Below are 17,457 nucleotides of genomic sequence, written 5' to 3'. Positions count from 1 at the left end.
ACTTTAAGAGGGGTGGACTTCCACTCCCAGAATTCCCCAGCCAAGCTACTTTAAGAGGGGTGGACTTCCACTCCCAGAATTCCCCAGCCAGCCATGCTTTAAGAGGGGTGGGCTTCCACTCCCAGAATTCCCCAGCCAACCTACTTTAAGAGGGGTGGACTTCCACTCCCAGAATTCCCCAGCCAACCTACTTTAAGAGGGGTGGACTTCCACTCCCAGAATTCCCCAGCCAGCATGCTTTAAGAGGGGTGGGCTTCCACTCCCAGAATTCCCCAGCCAGCCATGCTTTAAGAGGGGTGGGCTTCCACTCCCAGAATTCCCCAGCCAGCAATGCTTTAAGAGGGGTGGGCTTCCACTCCCAGAATTCCCCAGCCAGCATGCTTTAAGAGGGGTGGGCTTCCACTCCCAGAATTCCCCAGCCAGCCATGCTTTAAGAGGGGTGGGCTTCCACTCCCAGAATTCCCCAGCCAGCATGCTTTAAGAGGGGTGGGCTTCCACTCCCAGAATTCCCCAGCCAGCAATGCTTTAAGAGGGGTGGGCTTCCACTCCCAGAATTCCCCAGCCAGCATGCTTTAAGAGGGGTGGGCTTCCACTCCCAGAATTCCCCAGCCAGCATGCTTTAAGAGGGGTGGGCTTCCACTCCCAGAATTCCCCAGCCAACCTACTTTAAGAGGGGTGGACTTCCACTCCCAGAATTCCCCAGCCAGCATGCTTTAAGAGGGGTGGGCTTCCACTCCCAGAATTCCCCAGCCAGCCATGCTTTAAGAGGGGTGGGCTTCCACTCCCAGAATTCCCCATTCAGCCATGCTTTAAGAGGGGTGGACTTCCACTCCCAGAATTCCCCATTCAGCCATGCTTTAAGAGGGGTGGACTTCCACTCCCAGAATTCCCCATTCAGCCATGCTTTAAGAGGGGTGGACTTCCACTCCCAGAATTCCCCATTCAGCCATGCTTTAAGAGGGGTGGACTTCCACTCCCAGAATTCCCCATTCAGCCATGCTTTAAGAGGGGAGGACTTCCACTCCCAGAATTCCCCAGCCAGCCATGCTTTAAGAGGGGTGGGCTTCCACTCCCAGAATCCCCCAGCCAGCAATGCTTTAAGAGGGGAGGACTTCCACTCCCAGAATTCCCCAGCCAGCCTGCTGGCTGAGGAATTCTGGGAGTTGGTTCATGGTCTTAGAGATACTAATTGCCCGAAGTACGGTAGGAAACCACTCTTGAATTCATCCTATAGTACAGGTAGTCCTCGAGTTATAACCATTCGCTTAGCGACCGTTCCAAATTGCAACCGCACTGAATAAAGTGACTCATGGCTGTTTTTCACACTTAATGACCGTTGTAGAATTCCAGTGGTCACAAGATCAAAATTCGTAGGCTCTGCAACCGGCGTGTACAGGTAGTCCGTGAGATACGGCCACAATTGAGCAACCCAAATTTGTGTTGCTAAGTGAAACAATTCACATTTCAGTGAATTTTTCCCCGGTTTACGACTTTTCTTGCCATGGTTGTTAAGTGAATCACCGGAGTTGTGAAGTTACACACACTTGTTAAGCGAATCTGCCTGCCCCATTGACTTTGCTTGTCAGAAGGGGATTGTGTGACCCCCGGGACACTGCGACCGCCATAACTATGAATCAGTTGTCAAGTGTCTGAATTTCGATCACGTTACCATGGGGAAGCTGCAACAGTTGTAAGTGTGAAAAAGGGTCGTAAGTCACTTTTCTCAGTGGCATTGTAGCTTCGGTCATTAAATGAACTGTTGTAAGTCGAGGACTACCCGTATTTATGACGGTTGCATTGTCCGAAGCAGTGGTGGGTTGCTCCCGGTTTGCACCGGTTCGTAAGAACCGGTAGTAAAAATTTGTAATAGTTCGGTGAACCGGTAATGACATTGGCTGGCCACGCCCCCAAACCGGTCCCTGGCTCGGTCACTGCTCGCTTACCCCGCCTACCTCATTAGAGGCTTTTTTTTTTTTTTTACTTTTAAAAGCATTTTTTCTACAACCTCTTCCGCCGAAAAAATGCTGGGATCATCAGAGGCTTTTAAAAGCATTTTTTCTACAAAAAAATGGTTTTAAAAGTAAAAAAAAAAAAGTAAAAAAAAAAAAAGTTGGCCACGCCCACCCAGTCACATTACCCCCCCAGACACCAAGCCACGCCCACAGAATGCCTTTTAAAGCCTCTGACGATCCTTGCTGAGTTGCCTGATCGTCAGAGGCTTCTAAAAGCATTTTTTTTCTGCAACAAGGTTATAGAAAAAAAATGCTTTTAAAAGTAAAAAAAAGAAAAAAGAAAAGTTGGCCACGCCCACCCAGACCCATTACCCCACCACCGAGCCACGCCCTCAAAATAAGCCACGCCCACAGAACTAGTAGTAAAAAAAATTAGAAAACACCCCCCCCCGGGTCCGAAGGTCACATGATCCCTATTTCCAGTAAGTCTGACAAGCAAAATCAACGGAGGAAGCCAGATTCGTTTAACGACCACGGCGAAAGAAGTTCATAAAATCAGTCTTAACTCGCTTAATGGTCAACTTGTTTAGCAACGGGAATTATGGCCCCCGTCGTGGTCATAAGTCGAGGACTCCCTGTATGTGCTTTTGCCAGGAAGGAAGACCTCTTCAACCCACACAGGCCAACCCAAAAAATTGTGCCTAACGGACCCACAGCTCAGCTGGCACGAAAGCTTAGTCAGGCTTGCCATCTGCTGGTGGCACCTGAATAAAATGGCCGTTTTTATGATTGGAACATTGCTGGAAGTCCTTGGATGAATATAACAGAATGAGCTGGGAGGGACCTTGGAGGTCTTCTAGTCCAGCCCCCTGCTTAAGGAGGAGAACCCAAGGAGAACCTTAAGAGCCTTGGTGGTGCAGCGGACTAAGTGCTGTTAAGTGTTAGCACTTAGCTGCCAGCTGCCTGCAATTACTGCGAGTTCGAATCTCACCAGGCTCAAGGTGGACTCAGCCTTCCATCCTTCCGAGGGAGGTAAAATGAGGACCCAGTTTGTGGGGGCAATAAGCTGACTTTGTATTAAAAAAAGAGCACCGCTTGGGGGGGGGGCGAAAGCCCTACTAAGCAGGTATATACAAAAGTATGAAGGCTGTTGCTTAACGCATTGTAAGCCGCCCTGAGTCTCCGGAGAAGGGCGGCATATAAATTGAATTAATAAATAAGTAATAAATAAACCTCAACCAAGATCACATGAGGTACTACTCCCACTCTATAAAGCCTTAGTAAGGCCACACCTAGAGTACTGCATCCAATTTTAGTCACCACACTATAAAAAAAGAGGTTGAGACTCTGGAAAGAGTGCAGAGAAGAGCAACCAGGATGATGAGGGGACTGGAGGCTCAAACATACATTGTGAACGGTTGCAGGAACTGGGCATCATGGCTTGTCTAGTGAAGAGAAGTGAAGTGAAGTGGAGTGGAGTGGAGTGGAGTGGAGAGGAGAAGGAGAAGGAGAAGGAGAAGAGAAGAGAAGAGAAGAGAAGAGAAGAGAAGAGAAGAGAAGAGAAGAGAAGAGAAGAGAAGAGAAGAGAAGAGAAGGACCAGGGGAGACAGGAGAGCATCTTCTAATATTTGAGGGGCTGCCCCAGAGAGGAGGAAGGGGGTCAAGCTGTTTTCCAAAGCAAAAGGAAGGAAGGAAGGAAGGAGGGAGGGAGGGAGGGAGGGAAGGAAGGTGGAAGGGAGGGAAAGAAAGAAAGAAAGAAAGAAAGAAAGAAAGAAAGAAAGAAAGAAAGAAAGAAAGAAAGAAAGAAAGAAAAGAAAGAAAGACATCTGAATGAACCATAGATGGACAGAAGACATGGCTAGTCTAGGGAAGAGAAGGACCAGGGGAGACAGGAGAGCATCTTCTAATATTTGAGGGGCTGCCCCAGAGAGGAGGAAGGGGGTCAAGCTGTTTTCCAAAGCAAAAGGAAGGAAGGAAGGAAGGAGGGAGGGAGGGAGGGAGGGAGGGAAGGAAGGTGGAAGGGAGGGAAAGAAAGAAAGAAAGAAAGAAAGAAAGAAAGAAAGAAAGAAAGAAAGAAAGAAAGAAAGAAAGAAAGAAAGAAAGAAAGAAAAGAAAGAAAGAAAGAAAGAAAGAAAAGAAAGAAAGACATCTGAATGAACCATAGATGGACAGAAGACATGGCTAGTCTAGGGAAGAGAAGGACCAGGGGAGACAGGAGAGCATCTTCCAATATTTGAGGGGCTGCCCCAGAGAGGAGGAAGGGGGTCAAGCTGTTTTCCAAAGCAAAAGGAAGGAAGGAAGGAAGGAGGGAGGGAGGGAGGGAGGGAAGGAAGGTGGAAGGGAGGGAAAGAAAGAAAGAAAGAAAGAAAGAAAGAAAGAAAGAAAGAAAGAAAGAAAGAAAGAAAGAAAGAAAGAAAGAAAGAAAGAAAGACATCTGAATGAACCATAGATGGACAGAAGACATGGCTGGTCTAGGGAAGAGAAGGACCAGGGGAGACAGGAGAGCATCTTCCAATATTTGAGGGGCTGCCCCAGAGAGGAGGAAGGGGGTCAAGCTATTTTCCAAAGCAAAAGGAAGGAAGGAAGGAAGGAGGGAGGGAGGGAGGGAGGGAGGGAAGGAAGGTGGAAGGGAGGGAAAGAAAGAGAGAGAGAGAGAGAAAGAAAGAAAGAAAGAAAGAAAGAAAGAAAGAAAGAAAGAAAGAAAGAAAGAAAGAAAGAAAGAAAGAAAGAAAGACATCTGAATGAACCATAGATGGACAGAAGACATGGCTGGTCTAGGGAAGAGAAGGACCAGGGGAGACAGGAGAGCATCTTCCAATATTTGAGGGGCTGCCCCAGAGAGGAGGAAGGGGATCCAGCTATTTTCCAAAGCAAAAGGAAGGAAGGAAGGAAGGAGGGAGGGAGGGAGGGAGGGAGGGAAGGAAGGTGGAAGGGAGGGAAAGAAAGAGAGAGAGAGAGAGAGAGAGAGAAAGAAAGAAAGAAAGAAAGAAAGAAAGAAAGAAAGAAAGAAAGAAAGAAAGAAAGAAAGAAAGAAAGAAAGAAAGAAAGAAAGACATCTGAATGAACCATAGATGGACAGAAGACATGGCTGGTCTAGGGAAGAGAAGGACCAGGGGAGACAGGAGAGCATCTTCCAGTATTTGAGGGAGGGGCTGCCCCAGAGAGGAGGAAGGGGGTCAAGCTATTCTCCAAAGCACACGAAGGCCAGAGAAGGAACAATGGATGGAAACTGAACAAGGAGAGATTCACCCTGGAAATAAGGAGAAATTTTCTGACAGTGAGAACAATCCACCCATGGAACAGAGAAGTTGCCTTCAGAAGTTGTGGGAGCTCCATCATTTAAAAATAACTTTTTAAGAAGAGACTGGAGTGCCATCTGTCAGAAACGGTGTAGGGTCTCCTGCTTGGGTGGGAGGTGGGGGTTGGACTACATGACCTCCATGGTTCCTTCCAACTCTGTTAATCTGTTAAACCTGGGGAATTCTGGGAGTCCGCCCCTCCTAAATTTGCCAAGAAATCCTGCTCCGAAAATGTAAGGAAATTCACAGCACCCTTCTTTCTCCCTTTCGGCTCCAACGGGGTCTTTTAAAACCTTGTTTGGAGAACTGGGCCCCGAGTTTCCTTTCTTCTCACGTTTCCCTTTCCCATCTCCCTTTAAAACTCCTTGAAGGTCCAAACCAGCCCAGGGATTATTTCCAAACTTCCTCTGACCTACTTTGGAAGCTTTTTTAAGTTTAATAAAAAAAAAATCAAAAAACCCCAGAGAAAAATGCTTCAAATAAATGAGATAAGACAAACGCGGCCAAAGCAAGTGTGGGGAATTCTGGATGGGCTAGTCGAGTTTCTCTTTGTCCTTCTCGCTTCAAACGAGAACGTGCATGGGGGTGGGTGGGGGGGTGGGAGGTATCCTTCCTTGCAGGGGTCTCTAGCAATGAGGGATGGTCCCTCTTTTCGACTTGGGAGAGAGAAGCTGGCCCTTTTTTTGAAAAGGAAGGACATGGCTCAAATAGAACATAGAATCATGGTTGCCGAGTCTCTTCTCGAAAAGCTCCAGTGATGGAGCATTCACAATTTCCTGGTGGCAAGCAGTTCCACTGGTTAATTGTCCTCACTGTCAGGAAGTTTCTCCTTAATCCCAAATTTGTTTCCCTCCTTGATTAGTTTCCATCTGTTGCCCTCCCTCTCTCTCTCTCCCCCCTTCCTTCCTTCCTTCCTTCCTTCCTTCCTTCCTTCTTTCCTTCCTTTCTTCCTTCCTTCCCTTCCTTCCTTCCTTCCTTTCCTTCCTTCCTTCCTTCCTTCCCTTCCTTCCCTTCCTTCCTTCCTTCCTTCCTTCCTTCCTTTCCTTCCTTCCTTCCTTCCTATCCATCCATCCACCCATCCATCCATCCATCCATCCATCCATCGAATAAAAGAATAACAGAGTTGGAAGGGACCTGGGAGGTCTTCTAGTCCAACCCCTTGCTCAAGCAGGAGACCCCAGACAAGGGACTCTCCAGTCTCTTCTTAAAATCCTCCAGTGATGGAGCAGCCACACCTCCCGCTGATCGATTAATTAATTAATTAATTAATTAATTAGCAGCATAACAGAGTTGGAAGGGGCCTAGAGGTGGAGCTCACTCCCCTCACAATCAGGAGGCTGTGAGTTCGATCCTAGGTAGAGGCAGATATTTCTTGCTCTGGGCACAATGAGAATGTATCTGCTGGGGGGGGAAAAACTCCGCATTGGCGACTGGAAGGGCATCCGGCCAGTAAACACTCAGCTCCAATCAGTTGCCCCGATTCCAGCCCGCAAGGGATTACGGAGTCATTAAACGATGAAGAAATAAATAAATTGTTATTTATTTGGAAGGGACCTTGGAGGTCTTCTAGTCCAACCCCCTTCTCAGGCAGGAAACCCTATAGCATTCCAGACAAGTGGCAGTCCAATCTCTTCTTAAAAACCTCCAGTGATGAAGCTCCCACAACTTCCACAGGCAAGTTCTTCCTGGAGTTAATTGTTCTCACTGTCGGGAGATTTCTCCTTAATTCTAGGTTGCTTCTCACCTGGATGGGTTCCCATCCATTGCTAACCACGAGACTAGCCATGCCCAGTTCCTGCAACCGTTCGTCGTATGTTTTAGCCTCCAATCCAGGGGTGAAATGCTCCCGGTTCGGATCGGATCGCCCAATCCGGTAGCGATGGAGGCGGGTGGTTCGGAGAAACGGTAACAAAAATCCCTGCCCTCCCCCCCCCCATTGCCCAGCTGAGCCGCGCAATCATCAGAGGCTGTTTTTTTAATTTTTAAAAGCATATTTTCTACAACCTCTTCGGCCGAAAAAATGCTTTTGAAAGTAAAAAAAAAAAAGCCTCTGATGATGACGCGGCTCAGCTGGGATCATCAGAGGCTTTTAAAAGCATATTTTCTACAACCTCTTTGGCCGAAAAAAATGCTTTTAAAAGTAAAAAAAAAAAAAAGCCTCTGATGATTGACGCTGCTCAGCTGGGATCATCAGAGGCTTTTAAAAGCATTTTTTTCTACAACCTCTTCGGCCGAAGAGGTTATAGAAAAAATGTTTTTAAAAGGAAAAAAAGCCTCTGCCGATCAGGCAAATCAGCTGGGATCATCAGAGGCTTTTAAAAGCATTTTTTCTACAACCTCTTCGGCCGAAGAGGTTGTAGAAAAAATGGTTTTAAAAGAAGAAAAAAAAAGTTGGCCCACTCACTCATATTAACCCCCCCCAAGCCACGCCCACAGAACCGGTACTAAAAAATTTTACATTTCACCACTGCTCCAATCCTCTTGCTGCTCTTCTCTGCACTCTTTCTAGATCTATAACTGGGGTTTCGGATGATGGTTTGTTTCCCCAGAGCTTGTGGGATGGTTTCCAAAATGCTAAATGCCCCCCCACCCCCCCACCCCGCTTACCTTTGGTGGCTCCAGCCGCCCCCAGGTGGCAAATGGCGCCCAGGACGAGCCAGAAGGCCTTCTGCTCCTCGCCGGAGATGCCCATCACCTTCATGGCCGCCTGCAGCTTGCTGAACTGCTGAGCTGCTTTCTGCTTCTCCTCCGGCTGCAGCCAAAGAGGAAAAGAAAAGAAAAAACCAGGAAGAAAAAATTCAAGACTATTGTAAAAAAAACCTCCCGAAGTCTTTTTTTTTGTAGCGCCGCCCGCAAGGATGACAAGAGGGTTACTCCGCTAGAGCGGGGTTAGGCCGGGAGATCTCGCTCAGATCCTCTCCCGGCGGTGATGAAAAAGCAGGTAAGCCTTTAATTAAAACTCCGCGTAAACCCTTTAGACACGGGAAGAGAGGCTCCTCGACGACGCAGAGCGAGCCGGATGGCGGCATTTTTTCCAGCAGAGCAGCCGGTTGGCGCCGTGCGTTGGAGAAGACACGGCTACAGCGGAAAAAAGCCTGGTAGATCGTCCCAAAGATTTCTGGGTAGATCGTCCCAGGACTTTGTTTTTTTTTTTTTTTCTTTTGAAGACGTTTCTCTTCTCATCCAAGAAGCTTCTTCAGCTCTGACTGGATGGCGGGGAAAGGAAGGATTGATACGCCTTGCAGACAGCTGGTCATTTGCATCCTTTTAGAGAGACGTTGAGGAAATCTGGGAGTTTTGTCTGTGGCCTCAGGGTCACCTGAGTGGTGCAAATGGGTGTGGAACCTTCTCTGGGAAGGGGAGGGATACAAAATCATCTACCTCTGGTCTTCAACACAGTCCTTTCAGCAGTTCCAAGGAGGCTCCACGCCCATTTGCACAAAATCGGAATTATGTGGGGGTCCTTGGTGGTCCCTGATCTTGGTTGTCTTTTGCACTGATCATGTTACCTAGCTGGGTCGTGAAAAGTCTGCGAGAAAACCACCAGGCTGAGAGACCACTTAGGACCCTATAGTCCTCCTCCTCTTCCTCCTCCTTCTCCTCCTCTTACCAAACCCCCTTCCCTTCCAGCACTGATAATGTTACCTAGTTGGATCATGAAACGTCTGCAAGAAAACAACCCAGCTCAGAGAGTATCAAGGACCCCGCAGTCCTTTTCCTCCCCCTCCTCCTCCTCCTTGCAGACAGCTGGTCATTTGCATCCATTTAGAGGGTCGTTGAGGCCACTTGGGGGTTTACCTGTGTCCTCAGGGTCACCTGAGTGGTGCAAATGGGGGTGGAGCCTTCTACAAGGCAGTCCTTTCAGCAGTTCGAAGAAGGTTCCACACTCATTTGCACCACTCAGGTGACTCTGAGGACACAGGTAAACCCCCAAGCGGCCTCAACGACCCTCTAAAACAGTGTTTCTCAACCTTGGAAGCTTGAAGATGGGTGGACTTCAACTCCCAGAATCCCCCAGCCAGCAGCGCTGGCTGGGGGATTCTGGGAGTTGAAGTCCACCCATCTTCAAGCTTCCAAGGTTGAGAAACACTGCTCTAAAAGGATGCAAATGAGCAGCTGTCTGCAAGGAGTATCAATCCTTCCTTCCCCACCATTCAGTCAGAGCTGAAGAAGCTTCTCGGATGAGAAGAGAAACGTCTTCAAAAGAAAAAAACCAGAATGTCCAGTTGCCTCTTGGAAAAAATGCATCTTTGGGACAACCATGACTTGGATGACTGCAGAATCTCCATACACCTTTAGGCCTGGTATATATTGGTCAACATCAATCCCAGGTCTTGTCCCACTCCTCAGCCAACCATGCCCCCCTTCCAACCAGCCCTGGTACCTTGGACAGAGGCACGATGCCGAAGACGTTGTTCTCAGCCAGGTGGTTGAAGTGAAGCTCCGTCCTGCAAAGAGAGGAGGAAGAGGAGAGGATGGTACCCGAAATAACAGGTTGGCCAGACCTGGGCATTTTATTCCCCCAGGCCACATCCAGCCCTTCGGTTATCCCTTTCCAGCTTCAGCTGGATTGTTTGACAAGTACTTCCGTAAAGTAGTTCTGATTTTACAGGTAGTCCTCGGCTTACAACATTGAGTGACCGTTCGGAGTTACACTGAGAAAAACTGACTCCGTTTTTCACAACGATGACCGTTGCAGGATGGTCACACAATTAAAAAATTCGGACGCTTGGCAACTGTGGTTCGTATTTACGACGGTGGCAGGGTCCCTGAGTTACGTGATCTCCTTTTGCGGCCTTCCAACAAAGCAATGGGGGAAGCCGGAGTCGCTTAACGACCGTGTGACTCACTTAATAACCGCAGCAATCCACTTAACAGCCGTGCCAAGAAAGGTTGTAAAATGGGGTATTTTTTTAACCACTGTCTTGCTTAGCAGACATTGCTAATTCTGCTTGCTTAGCAGAATTTTGAAATTTACAGCTTTGGCTGTAAGTAGAGGACTACCTGTATTTTGAAGGCAAACTGCTATTTTTTTCCCCCAGTTTACGAATGTGTGTTTGTGAATGCCTATGTACCTTTTTTTTTTTTTTTAATTTGATTTACATGCCGCCCTTCTCCGGAGACTCAGGGCGGCTTACAGTACGTTAAGCAATAGCCTTCATACTTTTGTATATTTTTATATAAAGTCAGCTTATTGCCCCCACAATCTGGGTCCTCAATTTACCCACCTTAGAAAGGATGGAAGGCTGAGTCAACCTTGAGCCTTGGCGAGATTCGAACTTGCAGTAATTGCAAGCAGCAGATGTTAAATTGCAGTGCCTTGTCTGCAGAGCTATCCAGGCTCCTATGACCTTCACGGTCATATTGATTCAGCCCTTTGCAATCGTCCCATTTTCTGATGTCACCCCTTGGGAAAATTAATTGCCCACCTTGGCGGAGACCAGGGTTGAAATGCTCCCAGTTCAGACCGGATCGCCTGATCCGGTAGCGATGGAGGCGAGTGGTTCAGAGAACCAGTAGTAAAAATCCCTGCCCCCCCCCATGCCCAGCTGAGCCACACAATCATCAGAGGCTTTTTTTTTACTTTTAAAAGCATTTTTTCTACAACCTCTTCGGCCGAAAAAATGCTTTTAAAAGTAAAAAAAAAAAAAAGCCTCTGATGATCACGCGGCTCAGCTGGAATCAGAGGCTTTTAAAAGCATTTTTTTTTACAACCTCTTCAGCCAAAGAGTTTGTAGAAAAAATGCTTTTAAAAGAAAAAAAAGCCTTTGACGATCAGGCAACTCAGCTGGGATCATCAGAGGCTTTTAAAAGCACTTTTTTTTTTTACAACCTCTTCGGCCAAAGAGGTTGTAGAAAAAATGGTTTTAAAAGTTTTTTTTAAAAAAAAAAAAAGTTGGCCATGCCCACTCAGTCACATTAACCCCCCACCACCACCACCAAGCCACACCCACAGAACCGGTAGTAACCAATTTTACATTTCACCACTGGCGGAGATCCTGAAAGGATCCCTTTGCCCCCATTCCTTGCAAGCTGGAATGGTGTCATGTCAAGGGAGAGGTTTCATTGCTTTTGGAGGAATGTGGGGAGGAGAAGGCCGAGCCACGCCAAGCCCTTTCAGGATTGGGATGGCTTGTAGGCAGGGAGGAACAGGGGCAGGATAACCAAGAGAGGGCAGGCAGTGAACATGAGGAGCGACAGAGTTCAGGCAATGAGCAAGGACCGCCCCCTCCTGATCCCCGAGCACGGAGAGTGGAGAGAAGGTGGGAACAGCGCAGGCTGATTCAACTAGTTGGGAAGAGAGCGCCCCACCCCTCTCCACAAGGCACACCTGGGGACTGAGACTTAAGGAGATGCTGTGGGGAGGGGCGTCTGGCGGGAACAAACGCCGAAATCATGGAGTGTGCCGTTGCTGATGTTGGCCGTTTCCTGGACGACTTCTTTATTTCTTGCTTCCTGGATGAACTGCCTCGTTTCTTCACTTCCTAGGCTCACTGACTTATCCCCTTGCCCTGCTGGATATCTTGCTTTGCAGCCATTGTGCTCACGGCGTTGTGCTGAACTACCTGCAGCCCGAGGCTCTTTGTGTATGTGTGTGTGTGTCCCATTTCGCTCTGGGATTTGCCAGAAATGTGGGAGCGTTTGGGAGAAAAGATGGAGTAATAAAGGGGTGGTTTGAACTATCAGCTGACTGTGTCGCCTCTGTGCTGTGCCCCGGGTCACCACAAACGGCCTCCTCCTCGAGCACAGGGTTGGACTAGAAGACCTCCGAGGCCCCTCCCGACTCTTGTTATTCTGTTATCCTTTCACCCACCAAGACGTGACGTTCTCTTTCATGGCAAATGGGGATATTCAGCGGGGATGGGAATCTTCCCCCTGAAGCAGGGGTGAAATGCTCCCGGTTCGGGCGAGTAGGTAGCGATGGCCGGTGGTTTGGAGAATGGCAGCTGGAGACTCCGCCCACCCTCCCCATTCCCCGGACTCCTACTGCTCACCTTTCTCCCGCAGCTGGGAGAACCCGAAAAGTACCGGAACAAGCGCACACCGTTCATTTAATTCAGCGGCAGGTTGGGTGTGCATTTGCGCAGCCGGCGCATGGACCAGAGCGGCTCATTCAAGAAGGAGAGTGAGCGACTCCGGTACCTTTCAGGTTCTCCCAGCAGTGGGAGACAGGTGAGCAGTGGGAGTCCGGGAAATGGGGCGGGTGGCCGGAGCCGCGGGAGAAAGAAATTTAAAAAGTTTTCCTACTGGGTTCTGTGGGCGTGGCTTGGTGGAAGGGGGTTTTGGGACTGAGTGGGCGTGGCTGTGAGTGACACCGAGTTGGCCACACCCACTCAGTCACAGGACACCCCCCCCACCAAGCCACGCCCACAGAACCGGCAGGGAAAAATTTTAGATTTCACCCCTGCCCTGAGGTCCACTAGCCCTAATATCCCACACCATGGACAACTTATGAAGGTGGACAAACCTTCCGGCAGGCGTAGAAGCACCCCAGATCCAAACGGGGTCACCCTGAAGACCCCCTCCTCCCACCCCTCCTTTCAAAGCACCCCGGTTTCTGAGGTCTCCCCAAATGCTCAAAGGCCTCGGGGGGGTCTCCTTACCGTAAGGCGTTGTCCGGGCAGGCCAGGAGATAGTAGAAGACGTTGAAGGTCGCCTCGTTGGAGGGGCGTTTGGCCACCCTGAGTTTCTCCAGCAACATAGTCTGAGGAAAGCAATTGGGAAAGAAGGTTGGGTGTGGGCACCAGCAGCCTCTGAGGGCAGCCCACTTTTTCCCCCAGCTTTGGATGGTGGGGGTGACTCTGTTGGACTTGGTCAACTGGTCTTCTCGCTCCAGATTGTAGGAGGTGCTGGTTCTGTCCTTAGCAGCATCTCCAGACAAGACAGACAGGTGCCCGTCAACCTCAACCAATGATCCTCAAACGTGGCTACTTTAAGATGGGCAGACTCCAACTCCCAGAATCCCCCAGTCTGCATGATTTAAGGTAGGTGGACTCCAATTCCCACAATCCCTCAGTCGGCATGATTGAAGGTGGGTGGACTGCAACTCTCAGAATCCCCCAGCCGGCATGATTTAAGGTGAATGGACTCCAATTCCCAGACTCCCCCAGCCGGCAAGATTGAAGGTGGGTGGACTGCAACTCCCAGAATCCCCCAGCTGCCATGGTTTAAGATTGATGGACTCCAATTCCCAGAATCCCCCAGCCGGCAAGATTGAAGGTGGGTGGACTGCAACTCCCAGAATCCCCCAGCTGCCATGATTGAAGGTGGATGGACTTCAATTCCCAGAATCCCCCAGCCGGCAAGATTTAAGGTGGGTGGACTCCATTTCCCAGAATCCCTCAGTTGGCATGATTTAAGATTGTGGGCTCAATTACGTTTGTAAGTCTACAAGTAGTCCTTGTCTTACAGCCGTTTGTTTAGTGACCATTTGAACTTACAATGGCGCTGAAAAAAGTAACATGACCATTTTTTATATGAATGACGGTTACAGCCTCCCCGTGTCACGGGATCAAAATCCAGCCACTTGGCAACTGGCAGGTACTTATGACGGTCACAGTGTCCCTGAGGGAGGGGGGAGGTGTCACGTGATCCCCTTTTGGGACCTTCTGACAAGCAAATTCCACGGGGAAGCCGGATTCCCTTAATGACCGTGTGACTCGCTTAACAACTGCAGGGATTCGCTTAAGAACCTTGGCCAGAAAGGTCGTAAAATGGGGACAAAACTCCCGTTATCAAATGTCTCGCTTTGCAACATAAATTCTGAGCTCCATTTTTTTGGCCGTAAATCAAGCATTACTTGCAACGCAGTTTTCGGCCCTTAGAAAGAACGACAGGTGAGCTAGAGAAGCCCAGAGACCCCCCCTGGCTCACCTGGACGGAAGCCGATGCCACCTGGCCGGCCTGGTCGAAGTCCAGGGAGATAATTTGGGAGAATCGGGTGGCATTGCTGTTCAGGCTGGTGCTGCTGTTTCCGAAGGCTTCCAGGATGGTGTAAAGGGCCTGCCACTTCTCCACTGCCCAGGACGAAAGAGAGTGGGGGAGGGACAGGAGGCGGGATTAGTGTGCGTGTGTGTGCACAGGTGTGGCTCCAGCCCAGAGCATGCTTGCACCCTCACCGGCCATTGCTGGTCTCTAAAGCAAGGGGTGTCCAACTTTGGTTGCTTCTAAGACTTGGGGGCTTCAACGCCCAGAATTCCCCAAGTGGCCAAAGTTGGAGACCCTCCCTCTCTCTCTCTCTCTCTAGAGGGATGCTGGAGATTCTGCCACTCAATCCAAAGGCACAGATGCACACACACGGCTTCTCACAGACGGGAGTCACCCCTGGAGGGTTGCACTGTTGCACGCCAAATTCTTCTCTGGCATTATTTAGGCAAAACAGCCAGAGAGTGACTGCCCTTCGAATTCTCAAGAGACACCAGGTGCACAACAGGAGAGAGGGAGGGAGGAAAATGGGAAGGAAGGAGAGGACCGGAGGAAGAAAGGATGAAAGAGGAGAGGGAGGGAGCCAACAAAAGAAGCAAGGAAGGGGAAAAGGAGACGGAGAAGGAGGGATGGAGGGGAGAGAGGACGGAAGGAAGAAGAGAGAGGAAGGAAGGAGGGAGGGAGAGGAGAGAGGAAGGAAGAAGGGAGGGAAGGAGGGGAGAGAGAAAGGGAGAGAGGAAGGAGGCAGGGAAGGAGGAAGGAAGAAGGGAGGGAGGGAGGGGAGAGAGGAAGGAAGGAAGGAAAGAAAGGAGAAGGAAGGAAGGAAGGAAGGAAGGAAAGAAAGAAGGAAGGAAGGAAGGAAGGAAGGAAGGAAGGAAGGAAGGAAGGAAGGAAGGAAGAAAGAAAAGGGAGGGAGGGGAGAGAGGAAGGAAGGAAGGAAAGAAAGGAGAAGGAAGGAAGGAAGGAAGGAAGGAAAGAAAGAAGGAAGGAAGGAAGGAAGGAAGGAAGGAAGGAAGAAAGAAAAGGGAGGGAGAGGAGAGAGGAAGGAAGGAAGGAAAGAAAGAGGAAAGAAGGAAGGAAGGAAGGAAAGAAAAAGGAAGGAAGGAAGGAAGGAAGGAAGGAAGGAAGGAAGGAAGGAAGGAAGAAAGAAAGAAAGAAAGAAAGAAAGAAAAAAAGAAAGAAAGAAAGAAAGAAAGAAAGAAAGAAAGAAAGAAAGAAAGAAAGAAAGAAAGAAAGAAAGAAAGAAAACGAGCTCTCTGCTGCAGATCTTCCCTCCTTCCCAGCTGGCTTTCTTTGGCCCCAACCCCGCTGGGCCTCCGTCCCCCCCTCCTCCCCCTCCCTCCGACTGACTCACCTGAGAAGACCTTCCCGGAGCTGCCGGCGATGGTGGCCAGGTACTGGACCAGGTGCTGGCAGTTGGTGCTCTTCCCGCTGCCGCTGCTGCCCAGGAAGACGATGGACTGGTCTTGGCGGCTCATCAGCATGGCCCGATAGGCCGCCTGGGCCATGGCGTAAATGTGCGGGGAGGTGTCCTCTTTCCGGCACCCCTTGAACATGTGCATCACCTGGGGAAAGCAGCCGGCTTAGTACGGGTATGTGCGTGTGTGTGTCCTCGACTTACGACCGTTCGTTTAGTGGCTGTCCGAAGTTATAGCAGGACTGAAAAATGGCGATTTAAGGACGTGGTCAGGTGTATCAAAATCCAGATGCTCGGCAACTGACTCGTACTTATGACGTGTCCCCAGAGTCATGGGATCCCCTTTGGCAGCCTTCCGTCCAGCAACGTCAACGGGGGGAAGTTGGATTCCCTTAATGACGGCGTGACTAACTTGTCGGCCGTACGGATTCCCTTTAACAACGGGGGGGGGCAGGAAGGTCGTAATACGGAGGCAAAGCTCACTTAGCAACCGTCTCGCTTAGCAACACACATCCGGGGCTCCGCTGCGGTCACAAGTCGAGGACCGCCTGCGTTACGTCCTCTGTGGGGAGAGCGGGGGGGGGGTCCCCATACCCACCTTCTCGGAGTACATGGATGGAGAGCTGAGAGGGTTAATGACGACCAGGTTGGGCCCGGCGTAGGTGTGAATGAGGTTGCCGCCATAGCGCTGGCGGAGGGTGTGAAGGGCACTGGACTCGTTGAGGTAGACCAGGTTGGCCAGCTCCTCCAACCGGTCGCAGGACGGAGGATTGGCCTGATTTGAAGGGGGAAAAAAATAGAGGTTAGTTTGGACAAGACCAGGATTTTGCTACAGAATCATATCATCCTAGGGTCGGAAGGCACCTTAGAGGTCTTCTAGTCCAGCCCTTTGCTCAAGTAGGAGACCATAAACCATTTCAGGTAAGTGGCTTGTCCAGTCTCTTCTTAAAAAGCCTCCAGTGATGGAGCATCCACAACTTCCAGTGGCAAGCTGTTCCGCTGGTTAATTGTTCTCACTCTCACTCAATTTCTCCTTGGTTCTGGTGCTTTGGAGAATAGCTTGACCCCCTCTTCTTTGGGGCAGCCCCTCAAATATTGGAACTCTGCTATCATGTCTCTCCTGGTCCTTCTTTTCATTAAACTAGACATACCCAATTCCTGCAACTGTTCTTCGTATTATAACAGAATATAATATAATATATCCCGCCTTGAGTCTTCGGAGAGGGGCGGCATCTAAATTTAATTAATTAAATTAAATTAATTAAATTATAACACAATAACAGAGCTGGAAGGGATTTTGGAGGTCCTAGTCCAGCCCCCTGCTCAATACTATCCCTGTCAATTCAGTCTTTCCTTTAAAAACTTCCATTTTGGAGCATTCATAATTCCTTGACTAATTTCCATCCGTTCCTTCTTGTCCTGCCTTCAGGGGCTTTGGAAGGTAGGTTGATCCCCTCTTCTTGGTGGCAGCCCCCCAAATATTGAAAGAGACTATCATTTCGCCAGATGGGCTGAATCGGTAGGGGGATTCTAAATATTTCGTAATTTTAATTTGATTTTTAATTATTTTAAATTGATTTTAACTGTTGATGTCATTCTCTTGTCGTTTTTGTAAGCCGCCCTGAGGCCGACGGGAGGAGGGCGGCATATAAATTACATAAATAAATAAATAAATAAATAAATAACTCCCCTGGTCCTTCTGTTCATTTAACAAGCATATTTTAATCATCTTTTTATTCCTGCCTCTTGGAGAAATCAGGAAATTCCTCCTTAATTCCAGGTTGTTTCTCTCCTTGATTGGTTTCCATCCGTTGCTTCTTGTCCTGCCTTCAGGGGCTTTGGAGAATAAGTTGAACCCCCCCCC

General features: G+C 49.2%; 1 protein-coding gene across 11 annotated transcripts in view; it reads right to left on the bottom strand.

The window, feature by feature from the left end:
• The window catches only part of MYO18A (myosin XVIIIA), a 212,522-nt gene that overhangs the window by 111,531 nt on the left and 83,534 nt on the right, over nt 1–17,457 (bottom strand). For all 11 annotated transcript variants that reach the window (XM_087890417.1, XM_087890475.1, XM_087890399.1 and 8 more), the window contains 6 exons: nt 16,192–16,368; nt 15,531–15,741; nt 14,126–14,268; nt 12,856–12,956; nt 9,636–9,699; nt 7,859–8,003 (listed from right to left, as the gene is read on the bottom strand). In XM_087890417.1, the coding sequence (XP_087746543.1) occupies nt 7,859–8,003; nt 9,636–9,699; nt 12,856–12,956; nt 14,126–14,268; nt 15,531–15,741; nt 16,192–16,368 (841 nt within the window). The remainder of the gene's footprint in view (nt 1–7,858; nt 8,004–9,635; nt 9,700–12,855; nt 12,957–14,125; nt 14,269–15,530; nt 15,742–16,191; nt 16,369–17,457) is intronic.

This window comes from Pantherophis guttatus, chromosome 1 (assembly GCF_059756535.1).
Source record: "Pantherophis guttatus breed Tessera chromosome 1, ASM5975653v1, whole genome shotgun sequence".
Classification (NCBI taxonomy): Eukaryota; Metazoa; Chordata; class Lepidosauria; order Squamata; family Colubridae; genus Pantherophis; species Pantherophis guttatus.
This window is presented reverse-complemented; position numbering and strand designations above follow the sequence as displayed.